The sequence below is a fragment of the Stegastes partitus genome, unplaced genomic scaffold (genome assembly GCF_000690725.1).
Source record: "Stegastes partitus isolate 25-593 unplaced genomic scaffold, Stegastes_partitus-1.0.2 Scaffold1800, whole genome shotgun sequence".
In the NCBI taxonomy this organism is placed as follows: Eukaryota; Metazoa; Chordata; class Actinopteri; family Pomacentridae; genus Stegastes; species Stegastes partitus.
The window spans coordinates 11,635-32,913 of NW_007579531.1; the positions used below are offsets into that span (position 1 = coordinate 11,635).

The 21,279-nt window shown below is 40.1% G+C and overlaps 1 protein-coding gene across 1 annotated transcript; it reads left to right on the forward strand.

Moving 5' to 3' along the window:
• The first annotated feature begins 14,747 nt into the window (after nucleotides 1-14,747).
• Nucleotides 14,748-16,038, forward strand: LOC103372669 (nuclear receptor subfamily 0 group B member 1-like). Its single transcript, XM_008302364.1, has 2 exons — nucleotides 14,748-15,291; nucleotides 15,724-16,038. Exons 1-2 carry the CDS (start codon nucleotides 14,748-14,750, stop codon nucleotides 15,960-15,962), a joined length of 783 nt encoding a protein of 260 aa, XP_008300586.1. The 3' UTR covers nucleotides 15,963-16,038.
• Nucleotides 16,039-21,279: the final 5,241 nt, after the last annotated feature.

A 21,279-nucleotide genomic window follows, 5' to 3' on the forward strand; every position in this document is an offset into this window, starting at 1 on the left:
TAATAACCACCTTCATGATGCCCATTTATCTCTGACTGGGGGGCTTTACGTTTTTTCTATCTGCCTTACATAAAGAAAACTTTGCCATGTCAGAGTAGCTTCATGGTTCAGACACACACACTGCCAGAGGACATAGAGGAGTAAAGGAAACCCCCCAACAAACAAACTCTCACACTGAGACAAAATTAATCAAAATCCACCTATATAGGGCAAGTAACGTAAATAAAATACGTGGGAGGCTGCTCTCATCATCTGCTGTCAGGCCACAGAAGCTACACAACTACTAAAAAACAGAACAGAGAAGCTCAGATTACAGCTGAATTAATACACTTTCAAAAAAAACAAAAAGCTGCTATGATCAGGCTATTTGTTTTAGATTCAGACCATCAGGAGGCCTGTTGTGTTGCTTGTACTTTTCAGGGACCAACAGAGAACTCGTGGCAACAAGTAAGAGACACAGTAGTGCTGGATACAATACATGGGCTTCAGTACAGTTACCAGATTACAGCTACTGACTGAGGAAAGGCGAAGTAGATAATACTAATTACTGTTTCAGGGAGGATTCACACTTAGAAACATTTGGTCTCGTCTTTGTAAAATGGGCATCATTCAGTCTGACTTCTATCCTACCTACACCTCATGGAGCTGCTTTAGCATCTTACACCAGTGAGTTCCTGTCAGGGCATCAGCTCCATAAGATTCAGTAACAAAACTGAAACTCTAATTTGACTTAAAAACAAACATGTACTAAACTGATGCATGAGAACTGGGTAGCAATAAAGAGAAGATGAAATAGAGAGCTAAAAGTAAACAAGTCAGCTTAAAGTCATGGATTGAGTGGTAGCTAAAACTAATTGAAACAAACTGAAATTAACTGATGAATGGTTAAAATACACTTAAAAACATAAATGCAACACTTTGGTTTTTGCTCCCATTTTTCATGAGCTTCACTCAGAGATCTGACACTTTTTCTATGTACACAAAAGGCTTATTGTTCTCAAATATTGTCCACAAATTTGTCTAAACCTGTGTTAGTGAGCACTTCTCCTTTGCTGAGACAATCCATCCACCTCACAGGTGTGGCATGTCAAGGTGCTGATAAGACAGCATGATTATTGCACAGATCTGCATTAGGCTGCCACAATAAAAGGCCTCTGTAAATGTGAAGTTTTACTGTACTGTCTCATGCAGTGCAACACATCTCCTTTGCATAGAGTTGATCAGGTTGTTGATTGTGGCCTGCTGGTTGGTCCACTCCTCTTCAATGGCTGTGCCAAGTTGCTGGATATTGGTAGGAACTGGAACACGCTGTCGTATACGCTGATCCAGAGCATCCCAAACATGCTCAATGGGTGACATGTCCAATGAGTATGCTGGCGATTCAAGAACTGGGATGTTTTCAGCTTCCAGGAATTGTGTGCAGATCCTTGCATCATGGAGCCGTGCTGCAACATGAGGTGATGGTCGTGGATGAATGGCACAGCAGTGGGCCTCAGGAACTCGTCATGGTATCTCTGTGCATTCAAAATGCCATCAATAAAATGCACCTGTTGTCCATAACATATGCCTGCCCATACCATAACCCACTGCCACCATGACCCACTATATTCACAATGTTGACATCAGCAAACTGCTCACCCACATGACGCCATACATGCTGTCTGCCATCTGCCCTGTACAGTGACAACCGGGATTCATCCGTGAAGAGAACACCTCTCCAAAATGCCAGACGCCATCGAATGTGAGCATTACGACGGTTACGACGACGAACTGCAGTCAGGTTGAGACCCCGATGAGGATGAGCTTCCCCGAGACAGTTTCTGACAGCCTGTGCAGAAATTCTTTGGTTATGCAAACCCATTGTTGCAGCAGCTGGTCTCAGACGATGTTGGAGGTGAAGATGCTGGATGTGGAGGTCCTGGGCTGCTGTGGTTACACCTGGTCTGCAGTGGAGACGCCTCATGGTAGAGAAATGAACATTCACTTCACGGGCAACTGCTCTGGTGGACATTCCTGCAGTCAGCATGCCAATTGCACGCTCCCTCAAAACCTGTGACATCTGTGGCATCGTGCTGTGTGACAAAACTTCACATTTACAGAGGCCTTGTATTGTGGCCAGCCTAAGGCACACCTGTGCAATAATCATGCTGTCTAATCAGCATCTTGATGTGCCAGACCTGTGAGGTGGATGGATTGTCTCGGCAAAGGAGAAGTGCTCACTAACACAGATATAGAGAAATTAATCAACAATATTTGAGAGTAAACAGGTCTTTTGTGTACATAGAAAAAGTCTCAGAGCTTTAAGTTCAGCTTCGGCCTTGAATTGTGGCCAGCCTAAAAGAAACAAAACAAAAAAATAATACTACCTGGTGGCAACAGGAAAAATAAAACAGGCGCAGAAAAATATCGAAAGCTAAGTTTTCTAACTCCTGGACAGCTGTGACCGACGGACGCGTGGGACAGAAAGAGGATGATCGAGGTGGTGCATCTTAGACTCATGCTCTCTAATCAGCATCTTGATGTGCCAGACCTGTGAGGTGAATGGATTATCTCAGCAAAGGAGAAGTGCTCACTAACACAGATACAGACAAATTTATGAACAATATTTGAGAGAAAATATGTCTTTTGTGTACATACACCACAAAAGGCAGATTTCATTTCATGTTTTTGTCATTTTTGTCAGAGCTTTGAGTTCAGATCATGAAAAATGGGAGCAAAAACAAAAATGTGTTTACATTTTTGTTCAGTGTATGTAGCTAAATATGAGATATATGGTCAATGTAGAGGCCAGATTAACTGTAATGCTGACGGAAAATGGTTTAATTGTGGATAGGCAATAGATAACAAAGTTGACACACTAATACACACATGCTTGGCTAATATAAACTGTTAAGTATAGACAAGTGAACAATGGTTAATTGCTGATATAAACACAACAGATACATGGCTCTACCACCAGGGTTCTGCCTCCAACTGGGAATACTGCAGAGTACTACCATTAGTACTACCAAGTTTACCAAACAGACCGTAACACGACTTGTTCAGTTGTGTATCTGCCAGATCTCAGGAAAAGATCAGGAATCACAGCATCCATTCTCTCTCCTAACCCCTAAAAACCATCAGGCACAGATGTTCTCCTTGCTTGAAGCCTTATTTACCACACAGACAGAAGGAATGTAACTTCAGTCCATAACATTACACCACGTGTGCTGCATTTGTTTCTATATTTATGTCCAAAATCACATACAGAAAACATTTAAAATCAGTAGCACACAACAGAACAGCTTTCTAAAAGGCAGAACATTTTCAGGATACCGTCTTGCAGCGTAGCAAGTGAATATTTGTCCATTGGATTTCTCAGTGATCCCTTTTTAATGAGAGATGCTCCCACAGACTTGACTATGTAAATCTACTCTATATTCAATGTCCTGCCCACAAGCAAAGCACAGACAAGGTCTAAATAAAATCACATGCTTCTCATAAATAATCAACCGCACTGCACTGTTTACTGCGGTCATCATTCCAGATTCTACACCAGCACCGTTCTTTTAAACTTATTGACATCTTAATGCAAAAAAATGAAAAATAAAGCTCGGTTCAAACAGCTGCCAGGCCCTGGTTAAGTAATACAGAAACTTGTATTAAACAAAATTCTTTCTATGTCTGTATTGATTTAAAGCACAGTTTTTCAAGGGCAGAAAAGTGTCTGGTCAGTAAAAGCGGATTGCATAGCTTCAGTGGAATGTTTTCATCGTCTACCGGCTGAATCCAAGGCCAGCGCTGTTATTGTATCCTTGAAATTAATAAGTAACACATATTTGTATAGGCACATTAATTAAAAGGTGGCAGTTTTGTCTGGCAATTCACTTACTTGACGATCAAATTCTGTTCTGCTTTAATCACCAAACATTTCTAAACTAAAAAAAATAACCTTTTATAGCCGGTTTGAGGATTAAGCGGCTCGGAGCGATGCAACGTTTGTTTTTTCATATCAAAAAAAATCTGTGCATCGCAGTGTTTGAATGATACGGAGAAATTAAAAGTTTCTGAAGAAAGCATTTAAAATGTACCTAAATCTATGGCATACAAGTTATTCAAATGATCTTTGCTTACAGCTGAAGAATATACATTTTCAAATCTCTCTAATTTATATTTGATGCAGCTGTTTTGTTTTCTTTGTCTGTTCAAGAGTTCAGATGAAATGGAAGGCGCATGGAAATCTGTTTTTAAAAAGCACGCGCTGGTCGCCCTAAAAGCAGAACGATAAAGATTTGCCTGAGTTCACACCGAGTTCAGAATAATGAATATCAAAGCAGCAGACTGAGGTTTGGTCATCAAGGACATGCTGAGTGTCTGCCTGCAGGCTACAGCTTCAATCCAAGTGATGTAAGATCCTGAATATTAAGAGCTGCACAGTTTGGGAAGTTAAAGCAGTGTTGTCTAAACATTACAGGAAGCAAAAACACTAGTCAAACACTCTGAGAGCCGACAAACTGACACCAAACTAGTGGAAAATAGATCTAAAAACAATGACTTTAAAGGGTCAGTTCACTCAAATTTCAAGAGACACGCAAAACCACACTTCTGTACATCTAGAAATCTCGTCTAGTCTGTCATATTTTCTGCATCCACAAGGGTCAGAAAGACGTAGATTTTGTCATCTGCCCCAGTCTGCAAGAGACCATCTCTGTCAGCATCCATGCACAGCTCAAAAATTGTGTCACAACACTGAAACACCAGTTGCACCTACACTCAGCAGTAGTCTGCATGTGTGGAATACATAGACATCCATCTATTGCACATTTATGGAAAGTGATGCACTGTGCACATTTGCACAATAACTGACATTTAGTAAACAGAATCTGTCATATGTGCAGTCTTATATAGAAGAATATTTCTGTCTGGGGCGCACACACCAAGACTTACAGCTCTATGCATCAGAACCAGTGTAGTAGTCTACTGGGATTACTTTGTCTGAGAGCGTTTTCAACAACAATGAAATGACAGATCGGTTGTGTTTAGGTGTATCAAACGTGGATAACAATTTTCAAAATGCAACTTTGGCTCAATGTAAGTGATTCAGTGAGAGCAGAGGGCTGTACAACGAAGCCAGATTCGCGGGTTGGCAAAATATGCTGAGCTTAAAGTTAAACCTCAAAGTTCTCAGTATCATGAAGGTGGCTCTTGTTTAACCTGCTACATCACCATGGTAACAGATGCTGCAGAGCGAACCTGGTATGTTAAAAATTTGGGATATAAATGGGCTGTCAGAAGCAGTTCCCTTTGCACAGTTAATTTCCCGGCAACTCTTTATGAGCGACAAAGATTCTCAATTGAAACTTAACGTTACATCTGCAAACCTGTTAGTTACCAAAGCCACTAAATGAAGCCGTGCAGATACAGTAACACACATACCGTATGCATCACGCTGCCATGGAAACCTGACATATATTCAGCTGGTGATGCAGAAACTGCATAATTATGTTTTTATGTTTGGTCCGGATTTGCTCTGAAGATTTTTTACACTGCTGGTACTGCAGCTATTTTAAAACAGATGAGAAAATAGAGTATTCTGATTATTATTAAGAGAACATTCAATCAGTAACACTAATTACACTTTAATTTGGCCAAAAATTAACATGACATTCCTGATTACAGGATAGTTGCAGATATAAATGCAACGTATTTTTTAAATATACAGTTGAAGACAAAATTATTAGCCCCCCCTATGAAATTTTAGGTTTTTTCCAAAAAAAATATGAAGTGCTGTTAAACAGATCAAGGAATTTTTTAACACAGCTTTTCTAGACATCCTACTTTTATTTTGGATGCTGACATTATTTACTTTGCACACAGAAACACAATTGTAGAACAAAAAAAAGAAAACAAAACAAACTACCAGAGTCAAACTTATTAGCCCCCTTAAGAACTGACCTTTTATTGAGCCAAAGCACAAACCACTGTTGTGCAATCACGTGCTTCAACTTTGTAATGCTCACAACTTGTAATCAATCAATCACGTTTAACTGGGGGTTGTCCTACATTTTACAGTATAAAACCTTAATTCAGGATTTGAGGTGTCACTTGAGAACACATCATGCCAAAAACAAAAGAAATCAGTTTAGATTTGAGAAAAACAACTGTTGATGCTTACAAAGCAGGAGAAGGGTATACAAAGTTATCACAGCGTTTCCACGTGTCAAGAAGTAGAGTGAGTAGTCGCATCAAGAAATCCAAAGAGAGCCACACAGTACAGAACAAGTCTGGCAGAGGTAGGAAGCAAAAGATTTCAAAGACTCTGGAAAGACAACTTGTGAGAGATGTGTCCAAAGATGCCAGAACAACAACCAAGACATTAAGTAGTGACTTTGCCAAGTCAGGAATTGTAGTGTCAAAGAAGACAGTCACTGGAGCCCTGCACAGAAATGGACTGCGAGGATACAGGCCAAGAAAAACTCCACTTCTACAGAAGAGACACCTTCAAGTCAGACTGAAGTGTGCTAAGGACAACCTGGAAGCATGTCCTTTGGTCAGATGAGACCAAATTAGAGTTCTTTGGCCATAGAGACGTTGCTTCAAGAAAGAAGGGAGACGCGTACAACCCAAAGAACGCCGTCCCCACAGTTAAACATGGTGGTGGCAATATTATGCTGTGGGGATGCTTCAGTGCATCTGGAACTGGGAATCTTGTCAAGCTTGAAGGAATCATGAAAAACAAAGGATATATGAAGATTCTGAAAGATAACCCCAAGCAGTCAGCTGCAAAACTGGGTCGTTGCTGGGTCGACCCAAAACGTCCGTCACTCCTGGTGAAGAATCACCTCCACAAGACCAAAGTGAACATTATTGACTGGCCGGCACAAAGCCTTGACTTGAATCCCATTGAAAATCAGTGGAGTCACCTGAAGACCAGGGTCCATACCAGAAGATTATTAAATCTGGAGGAGTTTGAGAGATTTGCCTTCCTCAGGAGATGTGTCAGAGACTTTTTACAAACAACAACAAACGACTGCAAGCTGTTATCCAGCAAAAAGAACACACAACTGACTATGAGCATCAAGGGGGCGAATAATTTTGACCCTGGTAGTTTTTGGTTTTTGTGAAATAATTTAGTAAAATAATGTAAGCATCTAAAATACAACTGGGATGTTTGGAAAAGCTGTGTTAAAAAATACTTGATCTGTTTAACAGCACTTGGAAATGTTTTGAAAAGCCCTAAAATTTCATTGCGGTGCTAATAATTTTATCTTCAACTGTATTAACTGTCATAGCTCTCCATTAAAACAACCTGTTGACACACAATCATTTCATTTTGTGCAGAAGAGTCAGATGAGGTGTGAAACGCCTCCTTTTATGTGAACGCACACAGAGCTAGAAGCAGACAATCTGAGCTAACAAAGAAACTGAAAACCACCTCCGTGATACCCGTTAACTGACTGGAGCTTTATTTTTGTTGAGCCAAAACACACAAATGTCGAACTTGCTTTGTTGTATAGCCCTCTGGTCAAAATGATCTAGGTTATTTGTTAGCGTTATTGTAAAAGCATACAGCAAAGTTTACATTTGATAGTAAATCACCCACCTGCTAACACCAGCCAGCTTGGGTCGCCTCCACATTACCTCTTCCTCGTTGTGAACCCCGTCAGATTCTGCAGTTGTTCCCAAAATCCGCGTCGTCTCTTCGACTGGATGGTGCAGATTTACAACATCTCCTCCTGATGCTTTTCCTGGCACGTGGCTGGACGCTGCAAAAGACTTCAGGCTCAATCAAGGCATTCTGGAAAACTGGGGGGAAATGCACAGATTGGTTTCATGAACAGTTATTCATTTAAGGAAATAGCCAAGTAATGTGCGGCACACAACAGTGTTTGGGAAGCGACTCCACACAACAGTAAGCATGATCCATCTGTGTATAGTCAAGGCAGTGAGTTTGTGTCTCCTTATGACCGAAACGTCCTTATTTAGTTCTTCCTGACTGTTTGGTCAGCAAAAACTTCTTTTAAGCTGGACAAAATAAAATATAAATTAAGGATACTGATTTTAAGAAGTATTTTTATTTATTTTTCTCTATTCTTTTTCTTTTTTCTTTTTATTTAGCCTAAAACCTCTGACTGAAAACCTGCATAACACAAAGACCATTTGTTTTTTGTTTGATGGTTTATGACTTCTAACTTGTCCAATGGGGAAAATTCACTCGTTCCAGAGAAGTGGATAATCCTTCATGTCAGGGTGAAATTAATTCTTTATCCTTATTCATGTGTGTACATTTATTTGTGTGTTTTTTCTATAGTAGTGTTAACGTTGCAGTTACTGCTAAGATAGGCTGAAGTGGTCAAATTCAAAGCACCTTAAGGTTATTAAAATCAAATTAAACCTTATTTTTAATGATCAATAATTATCAGTAGACTGTGTGTGATACATTTTACCCCGTATAACTGAGCTCTAGTCTTGTGTTCATAGTCTGCTTCAGAGATTCATTAAAAATACCACTTAATATGTTTAATTTCACATTGTTGACACACTGGAACATGATGAAAGCAACAAATTACAAATGCTTACCGCTGATTTATATGGATAAATTAATCATAAAGATAACAACGATGAACCCAGTTACCCTTTAAAGCATCACAATTTTGGACAGCATCACTTTAAAATGGTAATAAAATGCCAAAGCTGTATTTTTTATTCAAACAGAAGGTTAACAATATTAAACTCAAAATTTGGACCCTTAGGTTTACCCAACGCTGTCATCGCTAAAAACACAGTTATTAATTAAACGCCGAACATTTCTTCCTCGACTTGTGAGAAGCTGACAGTTTGGAGATAAAAGATATTCCCCTGACAATGGTGATCTGCTGCCTGCCTGCCGTCCTTGTGTCCAAGGTTGATCCTTTCAGCGCTGTGAGACGCTCTGAGCTGATGACTGATGTTTTACCTCAGGAGACAGACGGACGGGCCTGATGGAATAACTCTGTGCCAAATGGACCGGGGAGTTTGCTGCCTCATCTCGGGGGTGGGGGGGCTCGCTTCACGGTGGACATGTTGTTGTTCCCTCCGCCGGGTGCCTCGCAGACAGGGCTGTGCTCTGGGCTCTGAAGCACAGATAAGTCACCGCTCGCTCTCGCGGTTATGAATCGGGTCGCTTTGAGCTGAGAAAGCAGGAAATCCTGTAATATGATGGGAGGTCAGCAGCATCATGAACCACTGTCTGACACTTGTCTTGTTTTGATTTACTCGATATCAAAAGCATTTTTTTTCCCCTCCTGCCTGAGCCACAGTGATATTACCTTCGCGAATCAAAGGTTTCCTCTCATCATCTTGCAACACTGAACACAATAGAAGATAAAACTGAAAATTTTGAAGCATATTCATGTGAGCTGCTCCTAAATAAACTTTTCTTCTTGCTTGCATTGAGCTGAAAACTTAAACAGAAAAATGAAAAGCTGCAAAGAGCCCTTTCAACACAGAATTTAGCTTTTTGATACATTAGAAATTGTTGACCATACGCTCTGTGTGTGTTGGTAGATGCACTGCATAAAGTAAGCAACACAATCAGTAAGCAAGCCAATCAGTCCTTCTCAAACACTTCTGGTTCACAAAAGCTGCTTCTGAATGGACCGCATCATACATCTCTCTCTCGCTCCGAGCCATCGGCAGAAGGTCTTCTCATAAACTGGATATAAAGACAAAACTGAAACAAAAAGAAGAACTTTCTATGTTTTGACTCAAGGCTTTTCTCGGCATTGGAGCTTGTTTAAGTGCAATGGCGAAAGGTGTGAAAGGCCCTGATGATGAATGAAACTCTTCATAAACAACCCTGAGAAATACAGAAAAGGATCATTAGCAGCGACTTTGATGAAAAGCGTTTGAGTCCTTCAGAATTCTGCATAATATTCATCCCACTTACATCCCCCAATGATCTTTGTATAATCATCATGGTTTGTTCTTGGTTTGAATTCAGACGTATGTTTTCTGCTTCATTTTGTTACTATAGAAACAGATTCCCGCACAAGGAGAAACGTCTGGCCTTGTCAGGTAATTACACACTGAGGGCGGCTTTCCTTTTATGCTTGTGTCAGTCTGCTGCTCTAAACCCTATGGCTGAGGAAATAGAATCAAACTCTAATGGCTACACGCCTCAGTCGGAAAAACAACTGATCAGGTGTGATTAGATTGGGCGTCGGGAAACTTTGGCGTCCTTCACGGTGCGTCGAGAAGCAGAGGATTCTGCCTCCGTCAAAAACTGAACAACAAATCGTACATTTCTTCAGCTTCGACCTCGTTTGAACCCTTTCGGCTTGACTCATGTCCAAACCGTCTTGTATTACCCTCCAAGGCTGGTCAGACACCTCAGCAAACAGAAATGAGGTCTGACGCTACAGTAAGTGGACAATTAGCCTTATGTGGAACCGTGTCACTGACTGTTAATGTGCCGTGTGAATAAAGCTTTCGCAGCAAGAATCACAAGCTAAGATAACCGAAAAAAGAATCTTGAAGCTAATGGCTGAACTTCGTACATCCACAGATGGCGGCTTTCAGAAAACGTCAGGATAACCACACATGAGACCATCACTGATCTTTCAGCTCGAGTCAAACCGAAACTCATCAAACGCAGCCTGACAAAAACAATGAGTACTTCAGTTCACACGAATGTGGCAACACTTCCTTCCTTTATGTGTCAGTGGTTTTGTGGTTCAGCGGTTCTATGGGTGAGACCTGTGGCCTTCGGTAAAATGGCAGCAGCCAATAATTTACCCAGAGGTGTGCATGTATGAAACAATCTAGGCCACAATCTGACATGCAACAAACAGCTGCAAACAGGCTAAAGACTGACACCCACCTGCACGCTCTGCGGTACGAGGCAGGAGTTAGTGTGTTGGTTCTGAATAATTAAAACACCTCTCACATTAACGGGGTCTATTCTGTCCTCTAAACCTCCTCTGCAGGCCTTTGCTTTGCATAAACAAACAGGACTTAGCATGTTCCCTATCAAACAGCATGCCCCACTCTGATTCAAAACACCTCAAATTAAACCTCAGAGACTGAGCAGAGGAGATTTCAAGCCCAAAACACACAATGTGCAATGAGCCGTGTTGTGTGTTGGCCCTTCTACACATCCATCGTATGCAAATAACACACATTGTAATGTCAGGCAGAGGACACCCATGTCAAGCCCTGCTCAGAGCCCCTTGGAGTCTGGGCCACCTGATTTTACTTATAAAGCCATTTAAATCTCCAATCAAGCCACCTACAGACAGCAGCAGTCAGACTGGAACTTGTCTGGCTTGACTTTCAAAATTAAAGCTTCATATTTGCTACACAGAAAATTTCCAGTTCAGTCACAAAATGCAACAGGTACTAGAAAATAGAAGAAAGCTTTTAGGGATGTATTGAATGTGTTATCTTGATGGATAGTGTTCACTGGTCCCTCTCAGCTACAGACAATAAGTGAGCTACACTTGTTTTCTTCTATAACACTGGGTTACAAAAAAAATATTTTTTTGAAGGTGTCAAGGATTTTTTAAAACTGATTTAGGACATTTTTGCGACGCTGAATCCAAAAATGACATCTGCTTTTCTGTATCAGGTCAGGTTTTTATGCCAACTCTATTTTTAAAAAAAACCAATTTTGCCACTAAAGCGATTACATTTTTTGACATTAGCAATTGATTTCACTATTTCTCATATGAAATCAGAATCAGAATCAGCTTTAATGGCCAAGTACGTACACAACATACAAGGAATTTGGTTCCGGCTGTTGGTGTCGCCCTAGGAATTTGCACGACTAATAAAAATAGAAAAATAAAAAATAAAATAAAGTAAAATAACTAAAGAAAGAAAAGAATAAAATACAATAAATATTAATAAAAAATAAAACAAGATGATAAGACAAATATATACAAGAATTTACACATCTAGTAGAAAAAGGTGTATATACACTAGTGCAAAATGGAAGTGCAAATAGCGGTTGTGACTTGGAGGGGTTCAGCTGTTCAGTAGGGTTATGGCAGTGGGATAAAAACGGTTTTTGTTTTTGTGTTCTACTAAATTAGATTTTAGTAGAAACATTTTATTTTCTAATCCTTTTCATAAGCCAAATGATCCAAAAGTTGATGAGCGTAAACATTTTTAAAGGTAAATACAAGTAAATTGCATGTGGTGACAAATCAAAATTTTGACCTCATTGAGCAAAACCAATGTAACATCTGGATTCAGCACAATGCAACTGTCCAAAATCAGCTCAAAAAACTCTGACACCAAAATGGGTGTCGACCAGTGTAATCCAAAAACTAAAACATGGCAAACTACACCATCTCTGAGTTCACATCAGATTCCAGACTCTGTTGAAAGATGCACTAATAACACTCACAACGGCCCCCTATTTAAGAACAGGGAAATGAGTACGTGATTAAATGCTGACTAAGAAAATATTCCAAGTGTTCTATAACATTATAGGGTCATTCCATGCCAACTCACCTTGGGCCTCCCACTTGAGTTCATGGATTTTCTTGGAAAATAAATCATGCAAAAGCTTCTACCTAAACCACAGAACCTTGCAAAATCCCACAGCTCTACTCCAAAAACTCTGAGTTATGAATTTTTGAAAAGAGGCTCCATGTATTAAACTTTATAACTTGGTGCGAATCTTTTAGAGCATCTTTAAAGCCTCAGAAATTGCTTATCTTTCACAGAATTTGGATGATTATTAAGCTGATTGTTTTTTTTAATTACAGAAATTAAAATAAAAATATAATTTATCATAAAATCTAAAAATCTCTAATTTTCAAAAATTAATATCTTCACTGACATTCACTCAAATCCAACCAGCTTTGTTGGAGGTAGAATCAACTTAGTTTTGTCAGATCAAAATGTCATGTGGTGCTACATCAAAAAACAAAAACAAACAAATTCAATGAAAAATTAACTAAAATTGGCTTTGAAGCTGAAAATCCACTTTAAGACATCTTAACGGTATTTTTATTTTTTATTTTAGGAAGAATTGTTTTGATTTCTTTGAAACCTTATGAAAGGAAGGTCTTCAGATCCACTGAAAACATGTTTAAAAAAGTAAAGATGTTGAATTACCGCATTACTTATTAATTTGCCTTAAATGTGAATTATTTGCACTCATATTACAGCTTACAAAGTCTTACTAAGTTGGAAAAATGAATTTTTTGGGGGCGGATGGGAAACAAAATCACTGATCGCTTATTTTTCACAGGATTTGGCAGATTTTTTATTTTATTTTTGTGAGAATATCCCAGAAACCTCAAGTGAAAGTTGGAACTTGTCATGTCAATAGCTTATGCATTTTATTTTATTTTTTACAGAAATAACAAAAATTGATAATTTATCAAATCAAAAAATTTTCTCCTCACTCAATTCCAACCACATGTTTGTTGTGGGTAGAAACAACTTAGTTTTGTCGTATCAAAATGTCATTTGGTGCTGCATCAAAAAAAAAGTCCACTTTTAGGGCATTTTAACAGCATTTTTTCCCCAGGAAGGACTGTTTTGATTTCTTTGAAACTTTTTGAAGGGAAAGTCTTCATATCCATTGACAACACACTAAAAACTAAAGATGTTATATTACTCCTTCATTACTTGACTATTTTCCTTAAATGTGCATTTCTTGCATTTTCTAACAAAGTCTTAGAAAACCAAATACTGAACTGGGAAAAATTCATCATTTGTCTGTGAAAATGTATCTCCAAGTTAGCAACAAACTGAGGCATCGTCAGTCAATTCAGAACATCCACTTCACAATTTCAACAGTTCTTTATCGAAACATCCCAATTCAGTCAAACTTGAATATCCAACTTTTCCATTGGTGTAGATTGTCTTGTGACAGTCATCTTCCTCTTTCAAGGTTATTCCACAAGAGAAGGGCTCCATCATCTCACACTTCGGCCTTAAACCAGTTAATGCTGAGCTTACACTCTCTTATATACCTCATTTAGGAAGACCTGGATCATTTTTTTGATGCAGAAGCAAACGACATTTTGATTTGACAAAACTACGTTGTTTCTACCCACAACAAACATGTGGTTGCAATTGAGTGAATGTTAGGGGAGATATTAATAATGAAAATTAAAGATGTTTCATTTAGATGATAAATTCTAGATTTTTATTATTTTAATTCCTTAAAACAACAACAACAACAACAACAACAACAACAGCATAAGCAATTGACACGATTACAACTTCCAACTTTTTCTTGAGGTTTCTGGGATATTCATAAAAAAATGAAAATATTAAAATATATGTATATGAATCTGCCAAATCCTGCGAAAAACAAGCAAAAAAATTACCACCAAGGCATATTTTCATAAATGTACAACTCAAAAAGTATCTGGAGTAAAATGTAGGATTTTATAATGTTCCATGGTTTCAGTTTTTTGCATGATTTTATTCCCCCCCAAAAAATTCAAGACTTCAGCTGGGAGGCTCTGTGTGAGTTTGCATTGAATGACCCTAATTTAAGCTAAACAGATGTGATCAACAAGCTATTTCCATCATACAGTTGAATTTCTCCACAAATGTTTCACCTGCATTAAGATAAATTGCACTTTTAGGTTAGAGAGGCTATGTATATACATTTTTAAACGACCACACTTGTTGTGCTTTTATTGTGAAAATACCAATCGGCGTGCTGCGGGGGGGCTGGTGCCACAAGTCTGCTCTATAAAAAAGATGATACTCGTGATAACAAGCTCATAATCAGTGCGGCCGCGTTGAGAGGCGTCATGTCGTGCTGTGAGTGTAAAGGCACGGAGGACACCGGCCAGGGCAGCATCCTCTACAGCATCCTCAACAGAGGCGCTCGCTGCCCGCAGGGACGCGCGGAGACGCCCGCCGCGCACCAGCTCTGTCCCTGCGCGTCCAAGAGGAAACTGGTGGCCATTCGCGCTCCCCAGCTGGTTTTCAAAGCGGCCTCCGAGGTGCTCGTAAAAACTTTCCGCTTCGTGAAAAACGTGCCGTGTTTTCGGGGTCTGCCGGCGGAGGACCAGCTCCGGCTCGTGCGCAACAGCTGGGCGCCGCTGCTGGTTTTGGGCTTGGTGCAGGACTCCGTGGACTTCGACACGGTGGAGACGCAGCAGCCAAGTCTGCTGCACAGAATTCTGACGCACGACAAGGAGCGACAGCAGCGCAGCGCCGCCGAGATTCAAGACCCCGGGGTGCCCGTGGGTGACGTGGAGGGCATCAAGATGTTTCTGGTGAAGTGCAGGGGGCTGAGGATCAGCGTTAAAGAGTACGCCTTTCTCAAAGGAGCCATACTGTTCACCTCGGGTAAGAAGAGGCAGAGAACTCTGGTGAAAGTTTGAGATTCTGACAGTCTGGATCCAAACCTCTTAGAAGTGTTTCTCTGATTTGCTTTGTACTCCATGACTGTCATGTTCTGCTGTTAGACACCTTTTCATTCTCCACTAGTCAGACCAAGCTCACTGCACTGACTGGATTTATGTCTATATCTCACTTTATGGATTTTCTACACCCACTGTATAATATGAATGGCTGAAGTGTCTCAACATGAACATTAATACAGCTGTAAATTTTGACTTATTCCCAAAAATCAATGTGCAAACTGTGGATGAGCATAGCATGGTCCAGTACAGTAGAATGTGCAATATATAGTACAGTACAGCATAGTTGGTACATTATAGTGCCGTGTAATCACACCTGACTCCGTTCCTCTCTCCCTGTGTGCCCGCCTGCTAGAAGCCACCGAGTTGGAGTGTCGAGACTACATCCAGGCACTTCAGAGGGAGGCTGAGCGTGCACTTTACGAGCACGTGAGGACGGTGTACCGGGGCAACGCGGGCCGCTTCGGCAAACTGCGGGTGGTCCTCAACACCCTGCGCTCCATGGACAGGGAGGCGGTGGCGGGACTCTTCTTCAGACCCGTGACTGGGAGGAGCAGCATAGACGAACACGTGCTGGCCATGTTCTTCGAGAGGTAGAACCCAAGGAGAACGTCTGGGACTAAAACGACTGACACATAAGGGTTCATTTCATGTATTGTACGTCTGTCTGTGCTTTTGAATTTCAAGAATTTGCTTATTATGAAGAGTTTCACGGCACACCATGACTTTCTGTTGTTGTGAGGACGCTGAGAAGCACTGCAGACACAATGACTTGAATAAAAGAGTGAGCAGCAGTGACCACGAGCATGGTTGCTTCAAACATCTGTGCGGTTTCTTTCTAGCACTGTGCTTCCTACTGAAGCAGCAAACAAATCTCCTACTCATTCTGCGGAGACCCACGTCTGAGACAGCGTGGGAATATAACACGGCTTCAATTAAAGCATCACTCATCAAAAGTGTAACAAAGAGTCGACGTCAAAGTTAATTCGAAAGCTTTTCCTTTCTCCTTGAGCTCATTACAGCCATCAGATGCCTTGCAAAACAAAGACTTAAAAGATTTATTTTTTAAATCACTAAATTCCAGGTGATCATCATCCAAAGCTTGAAAACACACACCACAGCTGCAGAGCATCTGCTTCCAGAAAACAAGAGGCTTCTGTGAAAGTGAGACTAAAGACAACAACCAAAGGCAATATGAATAAACAGGCAAAAGCAGCAGGTAGGCATCGACTCATGTGCTCCCCTGTGTTTCAGAAAGTAACACAAAAGCAAGTGATTCACTGACAACAAGAAAGCAGCCAAATGCAATATTAATCAATAACCATCAAGAGTGAGAACGCCCTGCCTCATGTGGTGTTCCCCGGCATCTGAAAACTTACATTCAGGTAAGAAAGCAAGAGAATCACTGACAGCAGCTGAGCTCCATACGAATCAATGAGCACAAAGAGCAAGAAAGCACTGGCTCATGTGAGAAGTTACTCTGAGAGAACAAAGCAAGAGAGTCGCTGTTTTAGAGAGCAAAGTTGAAGAAAGAAGTGATTCCTACCATCAACGCTCTGTTTGAGTCGAGGAGACGATCCCCCATCACTGTCTGTAGAAGATAAGAATATATCAAGTATTAAAAACTCATCAAAGTACAAACAAAAACTACAATTGTTGTAAAAAAAAGAAGTGCATTTATCTTTTTCAAGGAAATATGAAAAGCAAGTCATCCAAATTTTGCACTTTTAACATTTTGCAAGCATCAGACTCATTAGAAACTGCTTCATGTCATGTGATTTCACAATAATAGACCATTTCTGAACTAATGCACATACTAACACTCTCCTTACAAATGTGTAACCTAAAAAAAGAAAAAAAAACTTCTGTCAATTAAAACAGGTGCCAGACAGCCTATGTTGTAATACACCGGTGGTTTGGTCTCCATCTCTCTCTGCCGCCGACAGCTTCAGTAAATACATCTCCGCTCAGCGAGGATTCGCTTGACGCCTCGGTTCATTAATAGCATCAGGAGCCGGCGCTGAGCTGCTTCTCGCCTTCCTGCTGCTCCCAGGTGTCAGAGGACGCCGTTACCTGGGAAATACCAGCCTGAAATACAGCACACCTCCTGACACCGCTCTGTACACGGTGTGTTCGTAATGGAAATTAACATTTTCTGTTGAATCACCTCCCGTGACACACACACTCTTATTTCCCACCTTTATCTTAGCTTAAGGTTCTATTCGGTGTTATTAAAATCCTAACACTGGGTGTGATTGTAACCTAACAGCCTGGATCGAACCGCATCGCCACTGTGAACATTCCTCTAACGATTTTAGTCTCATCCACACATTTTTAAACTCACCAGTTATCGATCCAATGTTCATTATGTGACAGCTGAACTGGTTATGATGGATTTAAAGTCTCCTAATAGCTTAGGTGTAGAACTGCAGCGAACAATTATCCTCATTATTGATGTATCCAGCGATTAAAGCACTGCGCCGGCATTTTTAAAGCACAAAGAGGCATCCTAAAGTGGCTGTTCAGTCCAAACAACGGTTCAAAACCAAAAGAGAATTATCTTCTGATGACATAAAACAGAAGCTATCTCATATAGGAGAGGTTGGAAAAAGAAAAATAAGGGTGGCCACCCCCATATCAAATAATTTGAATTTTGCACATCAGACATTTATGTGTGCATCTTAAAGGTTGTGTTGTTCGGGGCATTCTGAGGTCCACATCAGAAACAGAGGAAGGAAATATAACCTTCAACACTCAGCTTTAAAAATGTAAAGACCTTGTGCCAGAAAACAAGTGAGCAGTGAACGCATCGCCCTGACCCAGTCCAGGTATGAGCAGCTCAGAAAGTAAGAAACAACTGCAAGGCTGCTGGAAGGTAATAAACACAGCTTGAATACTACAAGAGGCTCCTTTAGAAAAACACAGACTCTCAATCAATATCTAAATTAGATGAAAATTGTACGGCCTCCTGGAATATTCTGGTATTTTACCCGCAGTGACCGACGAGACATTTCTGTGACGCTTTTCAATCTTCAGGGCTACAGTCTCTGCATTGTTCAAAGTCAGGTATCACAGTCTACAAGTTACCAACTTCACATTTATGCTGCTTATGACAATAAGCAAATGCTGAGCACAGCTTCTGAGCTTGTTCTCCCAGGGCTTTTCTTTCCTCCGGATGCAGCCTTTCAAGGCAGCAATAGACGTTTTAAGCCTAGCCTTGAGTATTAGCACCACAATCTTCCAAGCATTTGCATCAACAGCTTTCCCCCCTCTCAGCTACGGAGTCTAACACCAGCTAAGCTCGTCTGAGATCACTGCTGTTCCTTTTTCGTGCGGGATCTCATATCAGAAACAACATAGCCCGTGGGCCTCAACAGAAAACCTCAGAAACACAAATCCGAGACACTCATGTACGTAAATGCATACTAAATATGGACTCTCCACAAATGAATGCTGAACTTTAGTACTTACATGGGATTATAACTTATTATGATGAGCTGACAGAAATGTACTTGGCAACTACTTTCATATTCAATTATTCATTTTTAGTAATTTAATAAGCAAAACTACAAAACATCTAGTCGAAGCTCCTCAAGTGTAATTGCTCCTTTTCTGAACCGTATGTGAGCTGAATGTCTTTTGGTTTTGGACTGATATTTGAATGAACAGACGTTTGAAGATGCCAGGTTGGGCTTTAGAGAACTGTTGTGGGAAGTTTTATAGCTCAAACAACTAATCAATGGATCATGAAAATAATTTGCAGATGAGGGTAATCATGAGCTTTACAAGACTTCCTGTTGGTTCTGATAATGACACGACAATTGTTGTCATCACGAGGAAGCTGCATGACGTCAGCATTCAAATACATTTATTTCAATGTTCCTCACAGCTTCATTCAGACACTACAGTAACCAGGAGAGGCAAAGTACGCACACAACATACATGCAAGCTTGGACAACCTATCAAAGTGATGGCAAATTTAAGATTTCCTGCCACAGAGAAATCCGTCCCAACAGCTGTGATGGAGCTCAGGACTCAACCCGAGGACGGCTGCTGTGTAACAAATGATTTGACCAGAGCGTATAAACTGTGACTCTGTGCGGCAGCTCACCTGTCTGACGTGAAGAGAAGCACACAGTGTGACTTGCCGTTGCATCCCAATCAATCCTGTCTCCATGCCGAGGATGATTTATCAAGCAAAGTAATAATTGATGGCGTTTTTGTTCTCGTACATGCTTCATATAGATCCTGTTGCTGTTAAATGCTACAGGTATTTCATAAACCCAGAGGAAGGACTGATAACATTTAAAAAAAATTTTTGTGATTTATTTTCATTGTTTCATTTCAACAATACAACGGTAACAGTAACAGAAATAAAGGCAATAATAGCTGAGTAAAATGCAAACAAATAAGAAGCACTGTTCTGTATTTTCTCACAAAAATGACAGCTTACTTCTCTCCACCATGTAACCATATAAGGAACCCTTTAAGAACTTTACATATTTGCCCCACTTTGCTTCATATAGGTCCAATCTACCCAGTTGTTTATATGACATTTTTTCAAATGCTGCGACTCGTGCCATCTCCACAGGCCACTCTTGGAGAGAAGGTACCTCCTCCGTCTTCTAACAAGTATTTACCTACCAATCATAATACTGGTCTGGACATAGCTTTTAGTATGTTTATCCTCTCCTACCAGAACCGAATCGTCAGCCAGAATAAATAATCTAAGGCTAAATGGCATTTGTATCTCTGTGATCTCACACAAATTATCATAAATATTGGTCCAGTATTGCTGGACTTTATCACACGACCATAAAACATGAACTAAATTACCTTCCTCAGATTTGCATCGGCAACACTCTGATGTGGGTAATAGCCCTAATCTAAATAATCTGGAAGGAGTCCAATAAAAACGATGTATAATTTTGAATTGGATAAGACGAATTTTTGCATCCCTTGAGACTTTTTTTAACACTTAACATTTTTAATTTTTGAATGTTTTCAATGGATATGAAGATCTTCCGTCCTGAAAAGAAATAATGTTAAAATGTACTAAAAAGTGGATTTTCCAGCTCCGAAGCTAACTTTTAGGAAGACCTGTGGCATGCAGCACCAAATGACATTTTGATATGACAAAACTAAGTTGTTTCTACCCACAAGAAGAACTCGGTTGGATTTGATTGAACACTAGGGGAAATATTAAGGTTTGAAAATTAATTTTTAACTTTGATGACAAACTAGATTTTCATTATTTTAATTTCTTTTAAAAATCAGCATGACCTATTGACATGACTACAAGTTCCAACTTTTTCTTGAGGTTTCTGCAGTATTCAGTAACAAAAATCAACCAAATCCTGTGAAAAGTAAGCAATTGGTGAAGCTTTAAAAGAATTGCTGAAGTTATAAAATTTAACACTGAGGGCCTATTTTCAAAAATTCATAACTCAAAAAGTATTTGGAGTAGAGCTGTGGGATTTTGCAAGATTCCATGGTGCAGGTAGAAGTTGTTGCATGATTTATTTCAAGAAAATCCATGACCTCAACAGGGAGGCCCTTGGTGAGCTGGTATGGAACAGGGGTCGGCAACCCGCGGCTCTTTCATCTCTCCAGCACGCGCAGTGTTGCCAACTTGATGACTTTCTAGCTTAATCTGGGAACTTTCCCAATCCTCCTGGCAACTTTTAAGTCAAAAGCGACTACTGACAAATCTAGCGACTCTTTCTGGTGTTTTGGAGACTCTGGAAAATGGACAATGGATAGAGGGCAATTTAAGATCGGCTTTTTATTTCATAAATATGAGGAGAACTCAAATAGACATTGAGTATTTTATTTGAAAGTAACCTTCAACCCAGAGTCTTTTTTTTTTTTTTTTGGAGTTCAAAATGTTTTTGTTGCATGCAGAAATAAAATT